Here is a 19,073-nt window from a genome sequence, read left to right as displayed (position 1 = left end):
TATGCGTGGTTGCACAGTTGACGATAGTCTATAGAAATAAAATAATCCCGTTCAAACTCTAGATCAGTTGTTCTTAACCGGTGGTCCGCGGACCGCTGGTGGTCCCTGGAGGCATTCCAAGTGGTCCACGAAGACATCGTAATAAACAAGTGATGTGACGTGATGTGAGTAGAGTCAATACAACGCAAACGGTCGCACAGTGGGCGAGAAATCGACCTCCCCTTTCATAGGGTTTTGAAAAAAAATAAGTGGTCCTTGACAAGACAGAAACTTGGTAAAATGGTCCCTCGTGACTTAAAGGTTAAGAACCACTGCTCTAGATTTATCTAGAGTTAAATACTCAAACGGATTCCAATCCGCACACGTGCCAGCCAATGTCGTCTCGTGACGTATGCATTCCATGGATGGAGTCGCCCGTCTCTGCGCATAATAATTAAAAAACTATTTTTGTTGCCGATCTATCAATAGTACGGGAAATGGTGATAAGTTGAATCCTATTGTAAGCGTGATCGGTTCTAGGAATCTAGAATTTGAGTCAATTCTTTTGTGTATAAAGGTTTAAAAAGTTCATAATGCAATGTGTCATTTATTAGTCAGTCAGTTAAATATGTATGTTTAAAAATAAATATTAACAATGTGACGTATGATGATAGTTATTCTGATTATGGAATTTTCTACTTTTAACTAGTTTGTGGTAAAATCTAAATATACTGACATAGTGATCTATTAACGGACAGCCCAAACCACTGGACGGTTCGGGCTGAAAGGACAGTGCCAATCCATGTATGGAAGTTGGACCAAGTGCTGCCCAGAATGAAACTATAGTGCATTTTGTTCCTCAGGCCAATACTAATTTGTAAACCGGAGCGCACTGAAATCTATCCCTGGAATTAAGAGAAAAAAAGAGTTTTGTTTTGAATTATTTACATACACAATATCATCGATGTATACCTACTACGCATAGGATTTCGCGATTTTGGCATTAAATAACACTCGCTATGTTGATCTTAACCATACTGCATCCGTACACCTTACTTTAGTACGACTTCGACATTATTTATAAGCGATCAAGCGCTGTTTCAGTAGTTTAGTTAGTTGACCGAAATTAATTATTTCCAAAATGGAGCAAGAAGTTTTAGCTTACAATAACTTCAATAATCGATTGTAATACACCAATAAATTGATTTTTCGCAAGGATAGAGAACTAAAACTAATTGCTTCATTTTGGAAATAATGATTTTTGTCAACTAACCAAACTTATTATTAGCTTTTAATAAACCAATAAAAACCTCCTTATTACCTCATTGATTAGTAAGCAACTTAATTCATATCAAAAAACCTTCGTCTAACTGAAGCTACGTAATCACAAAATTATACCAAGTCGTTTATTAAGCCTCCAGTTAATTGCTGTTTACAGAGATGATGAAACATTGTTTATGAACAGTTTATAAACAGTGTTTATCAACAAATGTTGTCTAGTGAATAGGTACATGGCTTTATCCGTCAAACGGTCAATCGCACAGTCTAGGGTGATAATACTAGGGTGTAATGGCGAGGGACCTCTACATGATGCACGCCGAGCAACGTCCGTATGTTTTAAACACGCATCTAAATGATGTAGGTATTGTCTAAAAGCTACCGCACCGATGACTCTTAGGCATCGCTAGTTTTTGATTTTCATCTTTAATACAGATATCATAAAGTTCACTTTCCAATACAGGTAATCGAAGATGACTCGCCTCTCCAGCAAGTGATAGACATGCTGCCAGAACTGGTGGAAAGCATCTACATGATGTGGGTCTTATCTAAGGGCTACCGCACCGATGAGACGATGGTGCCGCTTCTATCGAGGATCTCGTGGGCTCTTTGTGACAAGCTTGAGCGGTTCCTGAATGTGCATAAGTTGTTTGAGTGAGTATGATTTTGTAATAACAATATGTGTGTGTGTGTTACTTTATAAGGGTTTTCCTAATAGCAAGTAAGGTACTGTTACTTGCTTATGTCTAAGACAGTGGTTAAGTCTGCTGATTAAACGATAGGAGGACTACTGCATTTACAATCATGAGATTGGCACTACTGTCGAGTAAGGTCCTATCACTCGCCAGTGGCGCAAACTGCAGGTGAGGTCAATAAGGAAACCCTCATTACGTTGAACGACAACGATTGTCAACTTAATTTTACTACTAACTTACTATAACATCGCTTCTCGGCCTTTTGGCTAAGATCAAAGTGTAAAGTGAAACTTACTATAAACATGATTGCAATAGCTATTAAATATTCTTAAGCAACTCGATTGTTTATTTCAGCAAGCCAAACGAAGAAGTGCTAACCCTAGCTCGAGCCGGTCAGAAAATAATGGAGATGTGGCATATACTTTACAAGGAGACCCGCCGGAACATCGAACTCAGTGGAAAAGGTGCCCGCTGGGAATTCGACCAGCCGCTACTGTTCACTCGTACCGACTACATAGGGACTGTTGCTAGAGACTTGGGAGATGTCGTTCAGGTTTGGAAATGAAGTATTATTTACCTCTTTCTCTCTCATACACATTGGAAATATAGCGTATACTGTACAAAGAGACCCGCCGGAACATCGAACTCAGTGGAAAAGGCGCACGCTGGGAATTCGACCAACCGCTACTGTTCACGCGTACGGATTACATAGGGACTGTTGCTAGAGACTTGGGCGATGTAGTTCAGGTTTGAAAATAAAGTATTACTTACCTCTTTTCTCTCTCACACACGTTGAAAATGTGACACTACACTGTACAAAGAGACCCGGCGGAACATTGAACTCAGTGGAAAAGGCGCACGCTGGGAATTCGACCAACCGCTACTGTTCACGCGTACCGATTACATAGGGACTGTTGCTAGAGAACTGGGAGATGTCGTTCAGGTTTGTTAACCTATTATTAATCTCTTTACTCTCTCACACACGTTGGAAATGTGGTACTATACTGTACCACCAGACCCGCTGAAAAGCCAAACTCGCGTTGTAAGGGCGCCCGCTGAGAATTCGACCAGTCGCTACTGACATTACTACATTGGGAGAGACCTAAGCGATGTCGTTCAGGTTTGTAAATTGACTATTATTTACCTCTATCTCTCTCTCTCTCTCTCTCTCTTTATTTCTTTCTTTCTTTCTCTCGCTTCCCCCTCTCGTGTTCCTCTGCAAAGAATTCAGTTAGTCACTGGTATTTGTAGTGTGCACTGAAACTTTCGTTAAGAGTGTGGTTTCGCGTTTTTATCACCCTTTAGAACCTTTCACTCGCTCTTGATTTCTTTCTTTAACCCATCACCTAATCGAAAATTGGCATTTCCCAGGTCCTAATAGACTTCGAGCGCATTTTCGGTCTCGAACTTAAATCGATCATCAGCGATCCAACGCAGATCGATGACGTGCGCAAACGCGTCAAGAACCTCGTGTATCCCATACGCACCATAGACTTCAGTGTATTTGTGTTCGACAATAAAGAAAACTGGGACGTGATTATGGGAGACTTTTGGAGCGAAGTGCGCTATTTGGAGGAGGAAGCGAAGAACTATATTAATCAAAGCTTTGGTAACTTAAGGTAAGTCTTCATCTTCAGGCTATTTAGTATCCAATGCAAGAGGATGATAATGATAATGATAATGATAACAATTTATTTGCATAAGACATCTAAATGTATCAGATGACTAAGGCTGGGTTGCACCATTTTACTTTAACTTTAACAAACGTCATATATCTGTTAAACTCCATACAAAAACCACCGGTTATCGTTATAGTTACAGTCAAAGTTGGGTGGTGTCTAAATTAGCCTAAATCAAAAGCAAAAGCAAAGAGAGAATTTAGCTTAAACTTCCTCACTGGCCAGATGGGTTGGGGAGGCCTGACCCTGATGTTTGCATATTTATTCCTTCTTCTTAATGTCATCTGGCAATATAACTCCCTGTTATTTATTGTTGTCTTTTTAAATATACATAATACATAACCATACCAAACAATACTCTTCTCAGGTCGTCCGAAGAGGCTTTGACAGTGTTGCTGAAGTTTTTGGAGTTTGACACTCGCGAGTCCATACGTCGGCAACTGTCAACCAAATTTGATCTTGTCATGCGCCAGTTCATCAAGGAGATCACTGCTATTGAAGACAAGTTTACCGTAAGGTCCAACTTCTTATCAATAACAATCCCGTCCCATTAATTTGATCTTTTGATCAAATCTCAACTTTCATTACCTATGAATAAAGGAGTATTTCACAATCAGCCTTTATTCTGACATCGTGTATTTTCCAGCGATTTCGTAAAAACCCACCTCTACTTCGGAACCACCCACCGGTCGCTGGCGCCATCTACTGGGCTCGAGCTTTGTTCAACAAGATGAAACAGCCTATCATGAGGTTCCAGAAGGTAAGTCCTGAGAGTTTTGGTAACTATAGACAGGTGGCAGTTTGTGAAGCCAAGAAAATTTTCTTATAGCGTAACGGGGTATATGATATTATGCCCACATAAGACCCGATTTCCATCATTCGGTTATAACTTGTGTTTTTTTATATCCAGGTCCCAGAACTAAACGAATGTGAACAGAAGAAAGAAGCGTTCATCCAATACAAGGCTTTCTCTAAACTCATCAAGGAATACGAAGACAACAAATACAAGGAATGGGTGCAGACCGCGTCTGAATTCGTAGATAACATGATGAAGAGGAACATTTTGAAGGTCATGTTCAAAAAGGAGGATGGTTAGTAGGTTTAGGGCTGATTTTTCAATAGTCATCTATTCTTTAACTGAAGAATAAGCTTGTCATTTTGACATATTTCCCATACTGAAACTGTCAATGTGCCAAACTTATTCTTCAGTTAAAAGTTATCCGACGATTGAAAAATCGGCCCTTAAAATAATTGAATAACTACTTACTAGCAAAAGTTCATAATGTCGTCTACTAAAATGTTTAAACTTCTTTTAGTTATTTAATTGATTTGTATTTTATTTCATGCAATCTATGCAATTAGTAGAAGGTGAGTTACACTTTTTATAAAAAGCATTATTTATTTTATATTTGTGGCACACACATTTTTGACTAAACAACTTTAGTCACATTGTGGATTATGATAAATTACATCTTTGTTGAACGGCAAGATGAAATGCCAAAAAGTCATAAAATATTCTAGCCTGCACAAGCTTCATGGCATAAGTATATTGAAGTGTCATTGAAGCTACGCTTCTATGGATATGGATACAATAGCACTTCTTCTTCGTCGCTACACTCTTGTCAGAGTGGTCGTGGTCGTCACACCCGGTCCGGTGGCAAGCCTGACTATCCATCGCCATTCCTCCCGCACTGCAGCCCTTCTTGTGCACTCGTGGAGTGGACCATTGAGTGCGGTTTTGACCTGGTCAGTCCAGGACATGGGCGACCTACCGCACAATAGCACTTACATACGGACAATCTTAATTAGTTTGTAAGTTTTAATACATTTTTTGTAATATCAGAGCCGCCACCCAGCGGCGGCCGGGGCATGCAAGTGACGGCAGCGGGGAGAGCGCATATGGCCAAGAAAAAGGCGTCGCTGGCTTCGCTGCATCCCGCCGATATTGTCAATAAGGAGATCGCCGATAAACGAAAAAGGGACAAAGCTTGTGAGTATATTCTTTTCTCAAAAAGGTATATTTTATCTTGTACATTAGGTATTTTCAAAAGGTTTGTTATTAGTTGGCGATTCAATAAAATTATTTTAGTGGCAATAGTGGCATATAATAAGACTACAAAAAAAAGCTGTATTGTAGTCCTATCATATCCATTACTATAAAAAACAACAGACAGAGAAAAAGAATCGGAAAAAAATTGTCAGATAATGAATAATATCTTATTACATTGTCCCATTAATCCATTTTCTTATTTACAGTAATGTTGATGAGGATTCCCGGTCAACATTACGAGAATGTTCGATCGCCGAGTTCAGTGTCACTTTTGGCGAAAGAGGGATTGGTAAGAGCCGTCTATTTTGCAATGCCTTTGAACAGGAATGTGCGTAACACATATAGGAATCTGTACAACAAATGTAGCTCATAAACTATAAAGTACTTTACTACTTACAATGCTTTTGGTTTTCAGACCGATGTAACATGGCGAGACCTAACGGTACACAAATTGATGCAAGAATACGATTTGGAGTTCCATCCCAATTTCAACAGGGACATCTTTCAAGTAATACACGAGGCCGAATTGATGGAGCAACTTGGTAATAAATAATACCTACTTAAATGGCTATTCATCAAAACATAATTATGACCCTTATTGCTCTGCCTTTAGGGTTCGATCTCCCTTCAAACATTCGAGACGTGGCTATGCAAAAGTCTCGGCTATACTACGAATTGGAAGCCTTACAGGAGGTGATAACCAAGTATAACGAGAACGTAGCCTCGCTCAGTCCTTCAGAGACGCATCTGATGAAGCGACATCTTCTGGACATGGAGAGACACATCTTGCCGGGACTTACCAGGGTTACGTGGACTGCGCTTGGCATTAATGACTATATCAAAGATATCACTAAAGGTAAGAGAAATGTTCTAGTACAAAAACGTCAACCTTATACTTGCCAAGGTTCATAGAGTGGCTTTGATTGTGTCTGTAACATATAGTATTTTTTCGGAGCGCTTTTGTGACTTGTTCAGAATCAGTACATGATAATATAGTCCAGCATAACGGATTAGCAAGCTGAAATGGCAATGGGCAGGGCACATAGTACGCAGAACTGACAGCCGATGGGGCAGCAAGGTTCTAGAATGGAGAAACCGCGTACCGGAAAACGCAGAGTGGGACGTCCACCCACAAGGTGGACCGACGACATCATAAAGGACAAGGAAGCGCTGGACGCAGGCCGCTACCAATCGATCAACATGGAAAACATTGGGGGAGGCCTATGTTCAGCAGCAGTGGACGTCTTAGGACTGAAATGATGATGACATGATATGGTACTATACATACAGTGCTAATCGAACGATCTCCACTAGGTTTTCCTTATTGTAATAGAAAACAGCTAAAGATTTGGGACTGTATGGAAGGCATCTGATGATAGGATGACGCTCTATGATATTGCCAAGTTTTTTGGGATATGCCCAGGTAAAGTTCTGGGCTATAATATTGTATTTATTTTAGGTGAAAGTTCCCTTCGAGCTGTATACAAGCAACTGAAGATGGTTGAGAAAGAGATCCAGTTTCTGATAGACCAAGTGGAACTGTTCGACTTGTTCCCGATCGTGCGTCCTCAGAACTACGTTGATCCTGTTACTAAGGAACCGGACGATACTTGGCTGTATCCATGCAAGGTATTTTAAAGTAATGTTAAAGAAAAATAAAGGATGAAATACCTTTTTACCAAGTTGCTAATAAAATCTCATTTACTCGATTGTGAGCAAGCAAAAGAGGCAGATAATGTGTGGCGAGGCAAGCGACATCTGTAGTGTCATTAGTTACGTGCGCATTTTGTTTTGTGATGATATTTTTTTTTTGGTAAAAGCTGTGTGTGACACTCTTTGAATCTAACAAAGCTCCATACATTTTATATCAAATCATTTTATTCTATCTCTAGGTAAAATATATAAGTGGATAAAGATTTATTTTTCCTTCAGAAGACACAGGTCAAATATCTCCTCTTTTCTTCTAGACGTACTTTGTGGAGGTTGAAAACGAACGCCTCGAGCGTGTGGCGTCACTGTCTCGAATATTCGACCGCATCGGGCCCATCCTCATGAAGCTCGAGTATTTGATATTGGGCACCAGCACTGGGAAATCGAATGTCATGACGTCATATTACACGTATTGGGAGAGGAAGATATTCAAGTGCCTTGTCAAGTTAGTGTTTAAAATGTCTGCTACAGTACAGCGTATGCATAACACTCCCGCACTGCTAAGAACCGAATTAGCTATGCGCTACACCTGCAGTTTCATATACTCGTACAGTTATCAGTACATTGATGATTTATTTGCTGGTCACATGGGTATTAGGTTGGACGTAAGCCTATGCTTACTTTCTTTCATTTTGGTGTCCACTGCATGAGCACGTCTCTCCTATTTACCAGAGGCAATTTGATTTTTTCTTCATTCCCTAAACTGGCCAGCCGAGCTTATCATTACATTGATCATTGTTGCTATTTCATTGCAGTTATCATTGCAGTCCAAATATGTGACCTATATTTACTTGCCTTTATGCGAGCCTACGCTTACTTGCCTTTGTAAAACACACACTCGTAGTCTACATATTGTGTGAGCACGTAAGACTCCGTCTAACCAGGCCTGTTCATCTCCGCGAGTTTACATCGAAAACNTAAGAGCCATCTATTTTGCAATGCCTTTGAACAGGAATGTGCGTAACACATATTGGAATCTGTGCAACAAATGTAGCTCATAAACTAATATAAATAAAGTACATTACTGCTTACAATGCTTATGGTTTTCAGACCGATGTAACATGGCGAGATCTAACCGTACACAAATTAATGCAAGAATACGATTTGGAGTTCCATCCCAATTTCAACAGGGACATCTTTCAAGTAATACACGAGGCTGAATTAATGGAGCAACTTGGTAATTAATAATACCATCAGTTTAAATGATTATATTCAGTAAAATATTATTATGTACCTTATGTTCCTACTTTTAGGGTTCGATCTCCCATCAAACATCCGAGACGTGGCCATGCAAAAGTCCCGGCTATACTACGAATTAGAGGCCTTACAGGAGGTTATAACCAAGTATAACGAAAACGTAGCCTCGCTCAGTCCGTCTGAGACGCATCTCATGAAGCGACATCTTCTGGACATGGAGAGACACATCTTGCCGGGACTTACCAGGGTTACGTGGACTGCTCTTGGCATTAATGACTATATCAAAGACATCACTAAAGGTAAGAGAAGTCTTCTAGTATAAAAACGTCAACCCTGTAACTAGCCCAGGTTTATAGAGTGGCTTTCTGATTGAGTCTCTTAAGTCGGGTCTCCGGGAAATTTTAAGTAGGAAATTTTATTGAATGTTGACATGTTTTTGTTGATTGTGTAGAGCAAAACACGCACTGGAGACCCGACTTTACTTACAGTGGACTTTCAGAGCCCTTTTGTGACTCGTGCAAGAGTCACTACATGATGCTATATCGAGCTAATCGAACGCCGAACCTTAGTGTCCACTGGGTTTTCCTTATTGTAATAGACATAGCATATAACAGCTAAAGATTTGGGACTGTATGGAAGGCATCTGACGCTGTATGATATTGCCAAGTTTTACCTAGAACTTGGGATATTTCCAGGTCAAGTGCTGGACTAGGTACAACATTGTATTTATTTTAGGTGAAAGTTCCCTTCGAGCTGTATACAAGCAACTGAAGATGGTTGAGAAAGAGATCCAATTCCTGATTGATCAAGTGGAACTGTTCGACTTGTTCCCAATCGTGCGTCCTCAGAACTACATTGATCCTGTTACTAAGGAACCGGACGATACTTGGCTGTATCCATGCAAGGTATTTTAAAGTAATTTTAAAGAAAAATAAAGGATGAAATACCTTTTTACCAAGTTGTTAATAAAATCAAGTAGAGTAAGAGTAAATGTACTCGATTGTGAGCAATCAAAAGAGGCAGATAATGTGTGGCGAGGCAAGCGACATCTGTAGTGTCATTAGTTACATGTCCATTTTGTTTTCGTGATGATATTTTTTTTTGTAAAGGCTGTGTGTGACACTCTTTGAATCTAACAAAGCTCCATACATTTTATATCATATCATTTTATTCTATCTCTAGGTAAAATATCTAAGTGTGGATAAAGATTTTTTTTCCTTCAGAAGACACAGGTCAAATATCTCCTCTTTTCTTCTAGACGTACTTTGTGGAGGTTGAAAACGAACGCCTCGAACGCGTGGCGTCACTGTCTCGGATATTCGACCGCATCGGGCCCATTCTCATGAAGCTCGAGTATTTGATATTGGGCACTAGCACTGGGAAATCGAATGTCATGACGTCATATTACACGTATTGGGAGAGGAAGATATTCAAGTGTCTTGTCAAGTTAGTGTTTAAAATGTCTGCTACAGTACAGCGCATGCACACTCCCGCACTACTCCACTACCGTAAGAACAGACTTAGCTATGCGCTACACCTGCAGTTTCATGTACTCGTGCAGTTGTCAGTACATTGATGATTTATTTGCTAGTCACATGGGTATTAGGCCACGTACGCTCACGCAAGCCTATGCTTACTTTCTTTCTTTCATTTGGTGTCCACTGCATGAGCACGTCTCTCCTATATACCAGAGGCAATCAGATTTTTTCTTCATTCCCTAAACTGGCCAGCCGAGCTTATCATTACATTGATCATTGTTGCTATTTCATTGCATTTATCATTGCAGTCTAAATATGTGACCTATGTGAGCCTATGCTTACTTGCCTTTATAAAACACACGTGTAGTCTACATATTGTGTAAGTAAGACGCTGTCTAACCTGGCAATTTACATAACAGATTCACTCTGGAAAACTTGGAGCAATTTCAACAGATGTTAAGCGACAAGACACCGATGTTCCAAGTGGATGCTGCCCTGGTGCCGCCCGACATCACCATGCGGCCCACCTCGCCCGAGGTCTGCAACATCGTCGGGTACAACATCAAGCACTTCCTCAACAGGTGGGTACAGCGGTCGTGTACACAGGGCAGGGGACAGGGGACAGATGCCGAGCGACAAGACGCCATGTTCCAAGTGGACGCCGCGCTGGTGCCGCCCGACATCACCATGCGGCCCACCTCGCCCGAGGTCTGCAACATCGTCGGGTACAACATCAAGCACTTCCTCAACAGGTGGGTACAGCGGTCGTGTACACAGGGCAGGGGACAGGGGACAGATGCCGAGCGACAAGACGCCATGTTCCAAGTGGACGCCGCGCTGGTGCCGCCCGACATCACCATGCGGCCCACCTCGCCCGAGGTCTGCAACATCGTCGGGTACAACATCAAGCACTTCCTCAACAGGTGGGTACAGCGGTCGTGTACACAGGGCAGGGGACAGGGGACAGATGCCGAGCGACAAGACGCCATGTTCCAAGTGGACGCCGCGCTGGTGCCGCCCGACATCACCATGCGGCCCACCTCGCCCGAGGTCTGCAACATCGTCGGGTACAACATCAAGCACTTCCTCAACAGGTGGGTACAGCGGTCGTGTACACAGGGCAGGGGACAGGGGACAGATGCCGAGCGACAAGACGCCATGTTCCAAGTGGACGCCGCGCTGGTGCCACCTGACATCACCATGCGGCCCACCTCGCCCGAGGTCTGCAACATCGTCGGGTACAACATCAAGCATTTCCTCAACAGGTTCGTTCGCACGATTCCAATCGTTCGTTCGTTCGTTTCAGCTGAATGACGTCCACTGCTGGATAAAGGCCTCCCCAATGGATTTCCACAACGACTACGACGTCCAGACAACTCTCGCGACCTTTACGTGGGGGGCCTGCTCACACTACGTCTTCGGGCTCGTGGTCGCCACTCGAGAACTTTTGTGCCCCAGGGACCATCAGCTCTGCGAGCTATGTGCCCCGCCCACTACCACAGTTTGGTTCTCCTGCGGATCTCCTCATTTCTGATTCGATCACGCAGGGAACTAGATAGTTCCCTTAAATATCTGTTGAGGATAGTTAACTCTAACCGTCTTATATCGTCTCTCTTTAATTTCTGCTTCTTCGTTTTTCTCTTATCGTCGCTTGCCTCTCTAAGTGACGTATCTGTCATTTTTTTCGAAACTGAGTTATTTACACTATCTTAATCAATATTGCGAGATGAATCGATCTGTCTAATCGCCTGAAAATTTTGCTAAATGTCAGTTACGTCAGTTATAGAGGCAAGCGACGTTATATGGTGGTATAACAAAACTTTGCTACGCAAAACGTCGCGTACATCGCCCTTTTAAAGATCTCGGTTTTTAAAACTAAACGTTGGAAATTAATCAATTGTTGCAGATTGACAACCTTCCCACGGTGGATGAAGAAAACCTGCCTGCCGTGTCCGCCTCAGCGCATAGCCGAAGCGACCGGCAACGAGTTTTATGTGTTTTCATACTTTGAAGACATCTTACGTGTGGTAGCCATCAATGACGTCACCATGCTCATACAAGACACCATCTATCGACTGACCATGGATATCAATACTTATATTCAGAAGTCAGTATTTTTTTATCACATCTTTTAGGCTAATTTCTTGACTGCCTAATACTTTTTTTTTTCAAATCAATACTTGACATTAAGAACTAGCTTCTACCCTATCCGCTTAGCTTCTACCCTATCCGCTCTTTTTCTCTCTGAAACTTAGTAAAGAAAGTAGCACTTCTGCAGGAAATCTTATCAAAAAATATCTTATTCTAACAGGTGGCAGAAATACCAACACCTATGGGCATTTGATAAGAATCTATCGTGCGAAAAGTACATACAGAAGCACGAACAAATCTTCAAGTACGACGAGAAGTTCTTTTTCTTCGAAGATATAATATCAGACTTGGATGCTCACGTTAAATATGTGGATGTTGGAGCTATAAGAGTGAATCTTCGGCCCATTATCAGCCAAGTTCAAGGACATGCGCAGGAGTGGAAGAACATTCTGGGCAACTGCATCGCGTCCAAGACCAGAATGAACATGTATGACTTGAAGAACCAAATTGAGGTAATATATGTTATTAGAAAACATTTGTTGGATCGCCATATTAAAGTATTTGTCCCGTTTTGATTTTGATACGCCTTCGTCAGCATATTGCTTACTTATTTGCTGCCTCATTTTTCACCTTTACAGAGTCCTTTTCAAGAGTTACAGACCTGTGATAGGCAGTATCATAAGTGCCACTTGTGGTCTAAACTGAATAAATATTTTTGTTCTTTTTTTTATCTTCTCCAGAATTAATAACAACCCGCGTGATTTAATTTTGCAACTCAAACAGCTATTCGTTTGTTATTTTCTTTCATTTGTCTCGATTAATAGGGATCTTTTTAGAATCCGACCTGCTCCATGTATTCTCCATTTTATCATTGTCATCATTCATTTTATTGTTATTCGCAGTCTCTTCGCATGACGATGAACATGAACATCAAAGGGCTGGAAGACTTCAAGCTGGTGATGGCGACCATAGGTCAAGTGCAAGCCCTCACTATCACCGCCGAGGTCAAATACCGCGGCATGCAGGAAATCTTCCACATGCTCAGGCAGCATGGGATTGATGTGAGCATACCTACATTTTATACTCATTCATAAATACAAGACCTTTAGTTTGATAGTTATTTGACCCTTCTCTGAAAGTGACTCGTCATTTCTCCATCTCTTCTTTTAACATAGCATTTTTTTAGCATAGCATAGACGCAAAGTGTTTAATTGCATTCTAATCATTCACTTATTCAATACATTTTCACAGTTAACAAACCATCCCCTGCCTCCCTAGAAAAAATAAAACTCATCTCAGATTAAATTTTTCACTTTCACTTAGAAAAGTTAAAAAAAAATTGAACGAAGCGATTGTCACGTTACCTTATCTAAAGAAGCAACTATAGGATTTTACAATAAAATAATAAAATAACTTTATTAACACACATTATATTAAACATTTCTTTCTAGGTATCAGATGATGATCTTCAATTCGCGAAGAATCTAGAATCATCCTGGGGAAGTCTATACCAAACCTCGCTCTTCCGTGGCAACACTCTTGAACAGACCAAGGAGAAGTTCTCCAAACTCAACGTGGTGGAGATATCGAACTTCCTGAAGGAGCTTGATGACTTCGTTGAGAAGTTTGATAATGAGGGCCCGGGTATTGTGGGCGACGATATGGACAGAGGATTGGTGCTTATGGAGGTAAGTTATGAATCTTGATGATATATTATATTACAAGTTTCTGCGTGCTCTTTGACTGTAACAACTGCTGATACTGAATTAAACCCAATTCACAAAGATGTTAAAGTTATTTTCAATACCAGAAAAAACTATACATTTTTGGATGTGAAGTACAGAAAATTTGATCTAAAAATTGTGTAATTTCCTTATGACTCAAGGTTAGCCAACAGGCAATTAAGCATCTTCTATTTCACATTGAGATAAATTTTTTATTCCTCATATCTATTTTAGCAAACGATTTTGCTTTTCTAACAGGAATACAATAAATACTTCGATGAGCTAGAGTCGCGTAAAAAGATGTTGCAAGCGGCTGAACAATTGTTCGACAACCCTCTAGCCGACTTTTCCAACTTCAACCGCGCGAAAACCGACTTTCTGGCGATGGACCAAGTCTACAAGATCTATAAGGCACAGAAGAATGCTAGGGAAGTGTGGGCCAAGACGTTGTGGGTGAATCTGAACCCGCAAGCGTTGGTGGATGGCATTGAACAGTTCTTCAAAGAATACAGGTATAATATAGTTCACTTTATGTTAGAAGTCGCCCTTATCCGACCTGAAATAAGAGTTATTTTAATAGTGCAACTTTATTGTTAGGAAACTCCCAAAAGCTGTTCGTCTGACAAATACTGGCCTTATGCTAGATCTAAAGATGAAGCAATTCAAAGGAGTAGTGCCTCTTATGGTGTCGCTAAAGAACGAAGCCATGAGAGAGAGACATTGGAAAGAACTAATGGCTAAAACTGGTAAGTTTATTTTGTGTTACCAATACTTTCAGTAATTTTACCAGCTAAACTAAATGCTTCCAGTTCTTTCAGTTGCTTTAGCAACTAAACTTAATACTTTGCTCTTTGTTTCTTTGTAGGCCAGGACTTTGACATGTCCCCGGAACGATTCACTTTGGAGAACATGTTTGCTATGGAGCTGCATAAGTACCAAGACGTTGCTGAGGAAATTGTTAATCACGCTATAAAAGTAAGGATAAATATCAATTACTTAATAAGCAAGCTATGGTATTTCTAAAAATGCAGGCATGAAGGTACTTTAATTAGAGTTTGTAGCTGGTTGACAACTCTTCGCTTTCATCCCGTATTTTTCTAAGTTTCTGATGGTATTCGCTGTGTGTGTTGGTATTATATTGAATACGGAGCTATGTAATGCAACTTGTGCCCTAAGCAGACGATATCGTAGGTTCGTAGGTATGCATATGATATTATGTATCCATTTACTGACTAAAATCCCCTAACTCCCAGGAATTAGCCATCGAGCGCGGTGTTCGAGACGTGCAAGAGACATGGGGTGCCATATCCTTCACCGTGGCGCGCCATTTCAACAGAGGGGAGGATCGTGGCTACACCCTCAACCCTTGCGACGAAGTGGTCGTCAAACTGGACGAAGATGCCATGACGCTGCAGAGCATGGCTGCTTCACAGTACTATATTTTATTTTCTTCTGATTAATTTCGTTGCCGGTCCAATGACAGTTTAACTTTCCCCGGGACAAACTTGACCTTCATTGACGTTTTTATGGCGGTCAAGCTGTAGATCCTGGCTACACAGGAGTTGCAGCGGTGGGAACGAGAGGTGGGAATAGCCTTTATATTTTATTTTAATCATAGCTTTTGTCTTTACAGTTTCCTTTTTCGGTCAGTAACAGAAAAACTGTCGCTCGCGTGACCCTTTTCTAAAATCGAGATAAAATTTTATGTTCTACCTGGGTCTCAAATTTAACAAAACCACTTTCGTAAGAATATCTATACTAATATTATAAATGCGAAAGTAACTCTGTCTGTCTGTCTGTCTGTCTGTCTGTCTGTCTGTCTGTCGGTCTGTCTGTCTGTCTGTCTCGCTTTCACGCCTAAACCACTGAACCGATTTTGATGAAATTTGGCATAGAGATAGTTTGAGTCCCGGGAAAGGACATAGGATAGTTTTTATCCCGGTTTTTGAAACAGGGACGCACGCGATAAAGTTTTTCTGTGACAGACAAAATTCCACGCGGGCGAAGCCACGGGCGGAAAGCTAGTGATTCTATAATTTATGGTTATGTATTTATAATTATCGTGACTTACCTTTCTCCAGGTTCATTGGCCCATTCCTCTCAGTCGTCCATACGTGGGAGAGACGCCTGGCATTGATATCCGAGGTCATTGAGGAGTGGATGGCCACGCAGCGAAAGTGGCTCTACTTGGAAGGCATCTTCGTGGGCGGAGACATCAGAGTCCAACTGCCAGAGGAGGCCAAGAAGTTTGACGATATTGACAAGTCTTTTAGAAAGGTATTTCTGATACAAAATAGAAGTTTTTTTTTATAATATTAGCAATTTGTAAATACAAATTACTAATAACCCCTCGTGGTAAGATAAATATGCTTGTGTTACGAGTAGGTTCACCACATTAATCGAGCGGCGGCGGGATTCAAACCAGCGTTCCTCGGATCACTAGTCCGACCCCTTCACCGTTCGTATCGTGGCTATAAGTTTTCTATTATTTTATTGTTCTTAAAACATTGATGTATTGATGACCGACGACATCGTAAAGGTAGCAGGGAAGCGCTGGACGCAGACCGCTGCCAATCGATCAACATGGAAAGCATTGGGGGAGGCCTATGTTCAGCAGTGGACGTCCTATGGCTGAAATGATGATGATGAAAACATTGATGTGAATCACTTCAGCATAAATATTAATAATGGTTTTTTTTAATTTGAAATTGATTGCAGATCATGTTGGATACAGCCAAAAGACTAAACGTGGTCGACTGCTGCACTATAAGCGGTAGATTAGAAGAATTCGTCAACCTAGGGCTTGGTCTACAAAAGTAAGATTTTTAACTTTATTTATACGCCCGAAAAATGTGAAATCTAGCTTGAACTATGTTGATTTCCTCTTTATTCATTCTTTATAGGTGTCAAAAGTCCCTGAACGACTACTTGGATTCGAAGCGTCGTGTGTTCCCAAGATTCTTCTTCATATCAACAGACGAGTTGCTCTCAATTCTTGGCAGCAGTGAGTGTAGTTGCGTCCAGGAGCATATGATCAAGGTACTGTTACTATTTAACCTCTACATCTGCATCATACTTAAAAAGGAGCTTTATCATCCGGGGGCGTAGCGTTAGTTAACGTCAAACGCATTCGATATCGACTGCGTAAAAAAGTGACATTAAATGGATGACGGATTGTACAGCGCCCCTAGCAGAAACTTTCAAGAACTAAATTCATACATTTTTTGACGCAGGCGATATCGAATGCGTTGGACGTAAACTCACACTACGCCCCCAGCCCCAGATCACTTCTGACTTTAAATTCCATCCAAAAAGTTGAACCATCTCAGTCTGGTTGACTTTTATTGTGTACCAAGCTTAGATGCTGGTTACCGAGGAGGGAAAAATGTTGATAGTGTACTTATCTCCATTCAATGTGAGTTTCCTTTCAGATGTTTGACAACATCAGAGCTCTAGACTTATACGTAGATCATACTAATCGTCCAGTAGCTGCCAAGATGATCTCTGCTGAAGGAGAGGTAAAAATATTTTTGTAATAATGCTTTTTCACTTTAAATACAGGGTGTGGTTTTGTAAAACAACGCCCATCTCAAGAGTGGTAGTACACATGAAAGTTATTACCAGATAGATATAAATAAAATTTTAACTATAACTTTAATAGTAAAAAACCTTCTTCAAACGTCTCCTACAACTTTCGAGACGGCACTTGTTACCGCCCGCACCATCCCCGCGTACCCCGCTACCACCGAGCACATGCGGCCGCCGCCCCGGGAGAGCGGGGGGACTGACCGATAGTAATTCCATTTTTCTGATTTCATGGACTTTTCCATTAAAATCCCAACTAATATTATAAATGCGAAAGTAACTCTGTCTGTCTGTCTGTCTGTCTGTCTGTCTGTCTGTCTGTCTGTCTGTCTGTCTGTTACGCTTTCCCGCTTAAACCTCGCAACCGATTTTGATGAAATTTGGCATAGAGATAGTTTGAGTCCCGCGGAAAGAACATAGGATAGTTTTTATCCCGGTTTTTGAAACAGGGACGCGCGCGATAAAGTTTTTCTGTGACAGACAAAATTCCACGCGGGCGAAGCCGCGGGCGGAAAGCTAGTTTAAAATATTTTTTTTGGCATCGAGAGTCGTGTATGCTACCACCCCTGAGATGGGCGTTGTTTTACAAAACCACACCCTGTATGTACTAATTTATAATACCTTGTCTATGTTTAGATAATGGACTTCAGAAAAGTGGTATACACTGAAGGCAGAGTCGAAGATTGGATGAACTTGGTACTTGTAGAAATGCGTAACACTAATAAGTTTATCACCAAAAAGGCTATATTCTACTATGGAAGAAACTGGAAGGTGCCAAGGTATAATGTCTCGCTGAACGCCAAAATTCTTTGTTTGGTGTTGACCCTTTATTGCATAATATTGCCATAAATTGTTAATCATAATTAGAACCTTATATCATTGAAAGAGTTAAAAGCAATGAAAGAAAATTGGTTTTTTATTCAGAACGGAATGGATCCTCGAGTATCAAGGCATGGTGTGTCTAGCAGCCAACGGTGTGTGGTGGACAGCCGAAACGGAAGAGACGTTCATTCGTATAAGAAAAGGCAATAAAAGGGCCATGAAGGAACATTTGCAGCAACAGAACGAGCAATTGGACGGACTTGTAGTCAAAGTGCGACTAGGTACTACTGTAATCAGTATGGATATGTATGCTGTTAATCAGTATGGAAATGTATGAAAGTGCGCACATTACACCGATTTGCTATTGGCCGATTCTTCATACAAATTAAAATCGGGCCCAACTATCGGCCAACTAAAAGTTGGTGGTCTGCGCCTCTTAATGTATTATTGTTATTTATAGGCCGATAGTTGGGTCGGGCTCTTGATAGCTGTATGGAGATGTATAAAGGGCGCACATTACACCGATTTGGTATCGGCCGATTGAAGAATGTATGAAGATACAAATTAGAATCGGGCCCAACTATCGGCAACTAAAAGTCGGGGGTCTGCGCCCAGGCTTAGTGTGTCATTTCATCTAGATTGCAACGGCCGTGGTCACAGGACCGAAACCATGTTTTCATCATCATCATCATCTCAGCCATAGGACGTCCACTTCTGAACATAGGCCTCCCCCAATGCTTTCCATGCTGCCCGGTTGGTAGCGGCCTGCGTCCAGCGCCTTCCTG

At 41.2% G+C, this 19,073-nt stretch overlaps 1 protein-coding gene across 1 annotated transcript in view; it reads left to right on the top strand.

The window, feature by feature from the left end:
- LOC114357526 (dynein heavy chain 10, axonemal-like) overlaps positions 1-19,073 on the top strand; it is a 61,388-nt gene that overhangs the window by 22,769 nt on the left and 19,546 nt on the right. The window contains exons 4-30 of the mRNA XM_028311167.1: positions 1,721-1,911; positions 2,307-2,505; positions 3,324-3,571; positions 3,999-4,143; positions 4,278-4,391; positions 4,542-4,722; positions 5,475-5,621; positions 5,888-5,970; positions 6,097-6,223; positions 6,295-6,537; positions 9,324-9,493; positions 9,847-10,034; positions 10,486-10,647; positions 11,973-12,173; positions 12,378-12,669; positions 13,060-13,218; positions 13,609-13,845; positions 14,140-14,393; positions 14,479-14,627; positions 14,747-14,856; positions 15,135-15,313; positions 15,963-16,158; positions 16,600-16,697; positions 16,785-16,920; positions 17,313-17,399; positions 18,103-18,245; positions 18,391-18,569. Coding sequence (XP_028166968.1) covers positions 1,721-1,911; positions 2,307-2,505; positions 3,324-3,571; positions 3,999-4,143; positions 4,278-4,391; positions 4,542-4,722; positions 5,475-5,621; positions 5,888-5,970; positions 6,097-6,223; positions 6,295-6,537; positions 9,324-9,493; positions 9,847-10,034; positions 10,486-10,647; positions 11,973-12,173; positions 12,378-12,669; positions 13,060-13,218; positions 13,609-13,845; positions 14,140-14,393; positions 14,479-14,627; positions 14,747-14,856; positions 15,135-15,313; positions 15,963-16,158; positions 16,600-16,697; positions 16,785-16,920; positions 17,313-17,399; positions 18,103-18,245; positions 18,391-18,569 — 4,618 coding nt within the window. The remainder of the gene's footprint in view (positions 1-1,720; positions 1,912-2,306; positions 2,506-3,323; positions 3,572-3,998; positions 4,144-4,277; positions 4,392-4,541; positions 4,723-5,474; positions 5,622-5,887; positions 5,971-6,096; positions 6,224-6,294; positions 6,538-9,323; positions 9,494-9,846; positions 10,035-10,485; positions 10,648-11,972; positions 12,174-12,377; positions 12,670-13,059; positions 13,219-13,608; positions 13,846-14,139; positions 14,394-14,478; positions 14,628-14,746; positions 14,857-15,134; positions 15,314-15,962; positions 16,159-16,599; positions 16,698-16,784; positions 16,921-17,312; positions 17,400-18,102; positions 18,246-18,390; positions 18,570-19,073) is intronic.

The sequence above is a fragment of the Ostrinia furnacalis genome, unplaced genomic scaffold (genome assembly GCF_004193835.3).
Source record: "Ostrinia furnacalis isolate ACB-3 unplaced genomic scaffold, ASM419383v2 OfSCF0216, whole genome shotgun sequence".
In the NCBI taxonomy this organism is placed as follows: Eukaryota; Metazoa; Arthropoda; class Insecta; order Lepidoptera; family Crambidae; genus Ostrinia; species Ostrinia furnacalis.
This window is presented reverse-complemented; position numbering and strand designations above follow the sequence as displayed.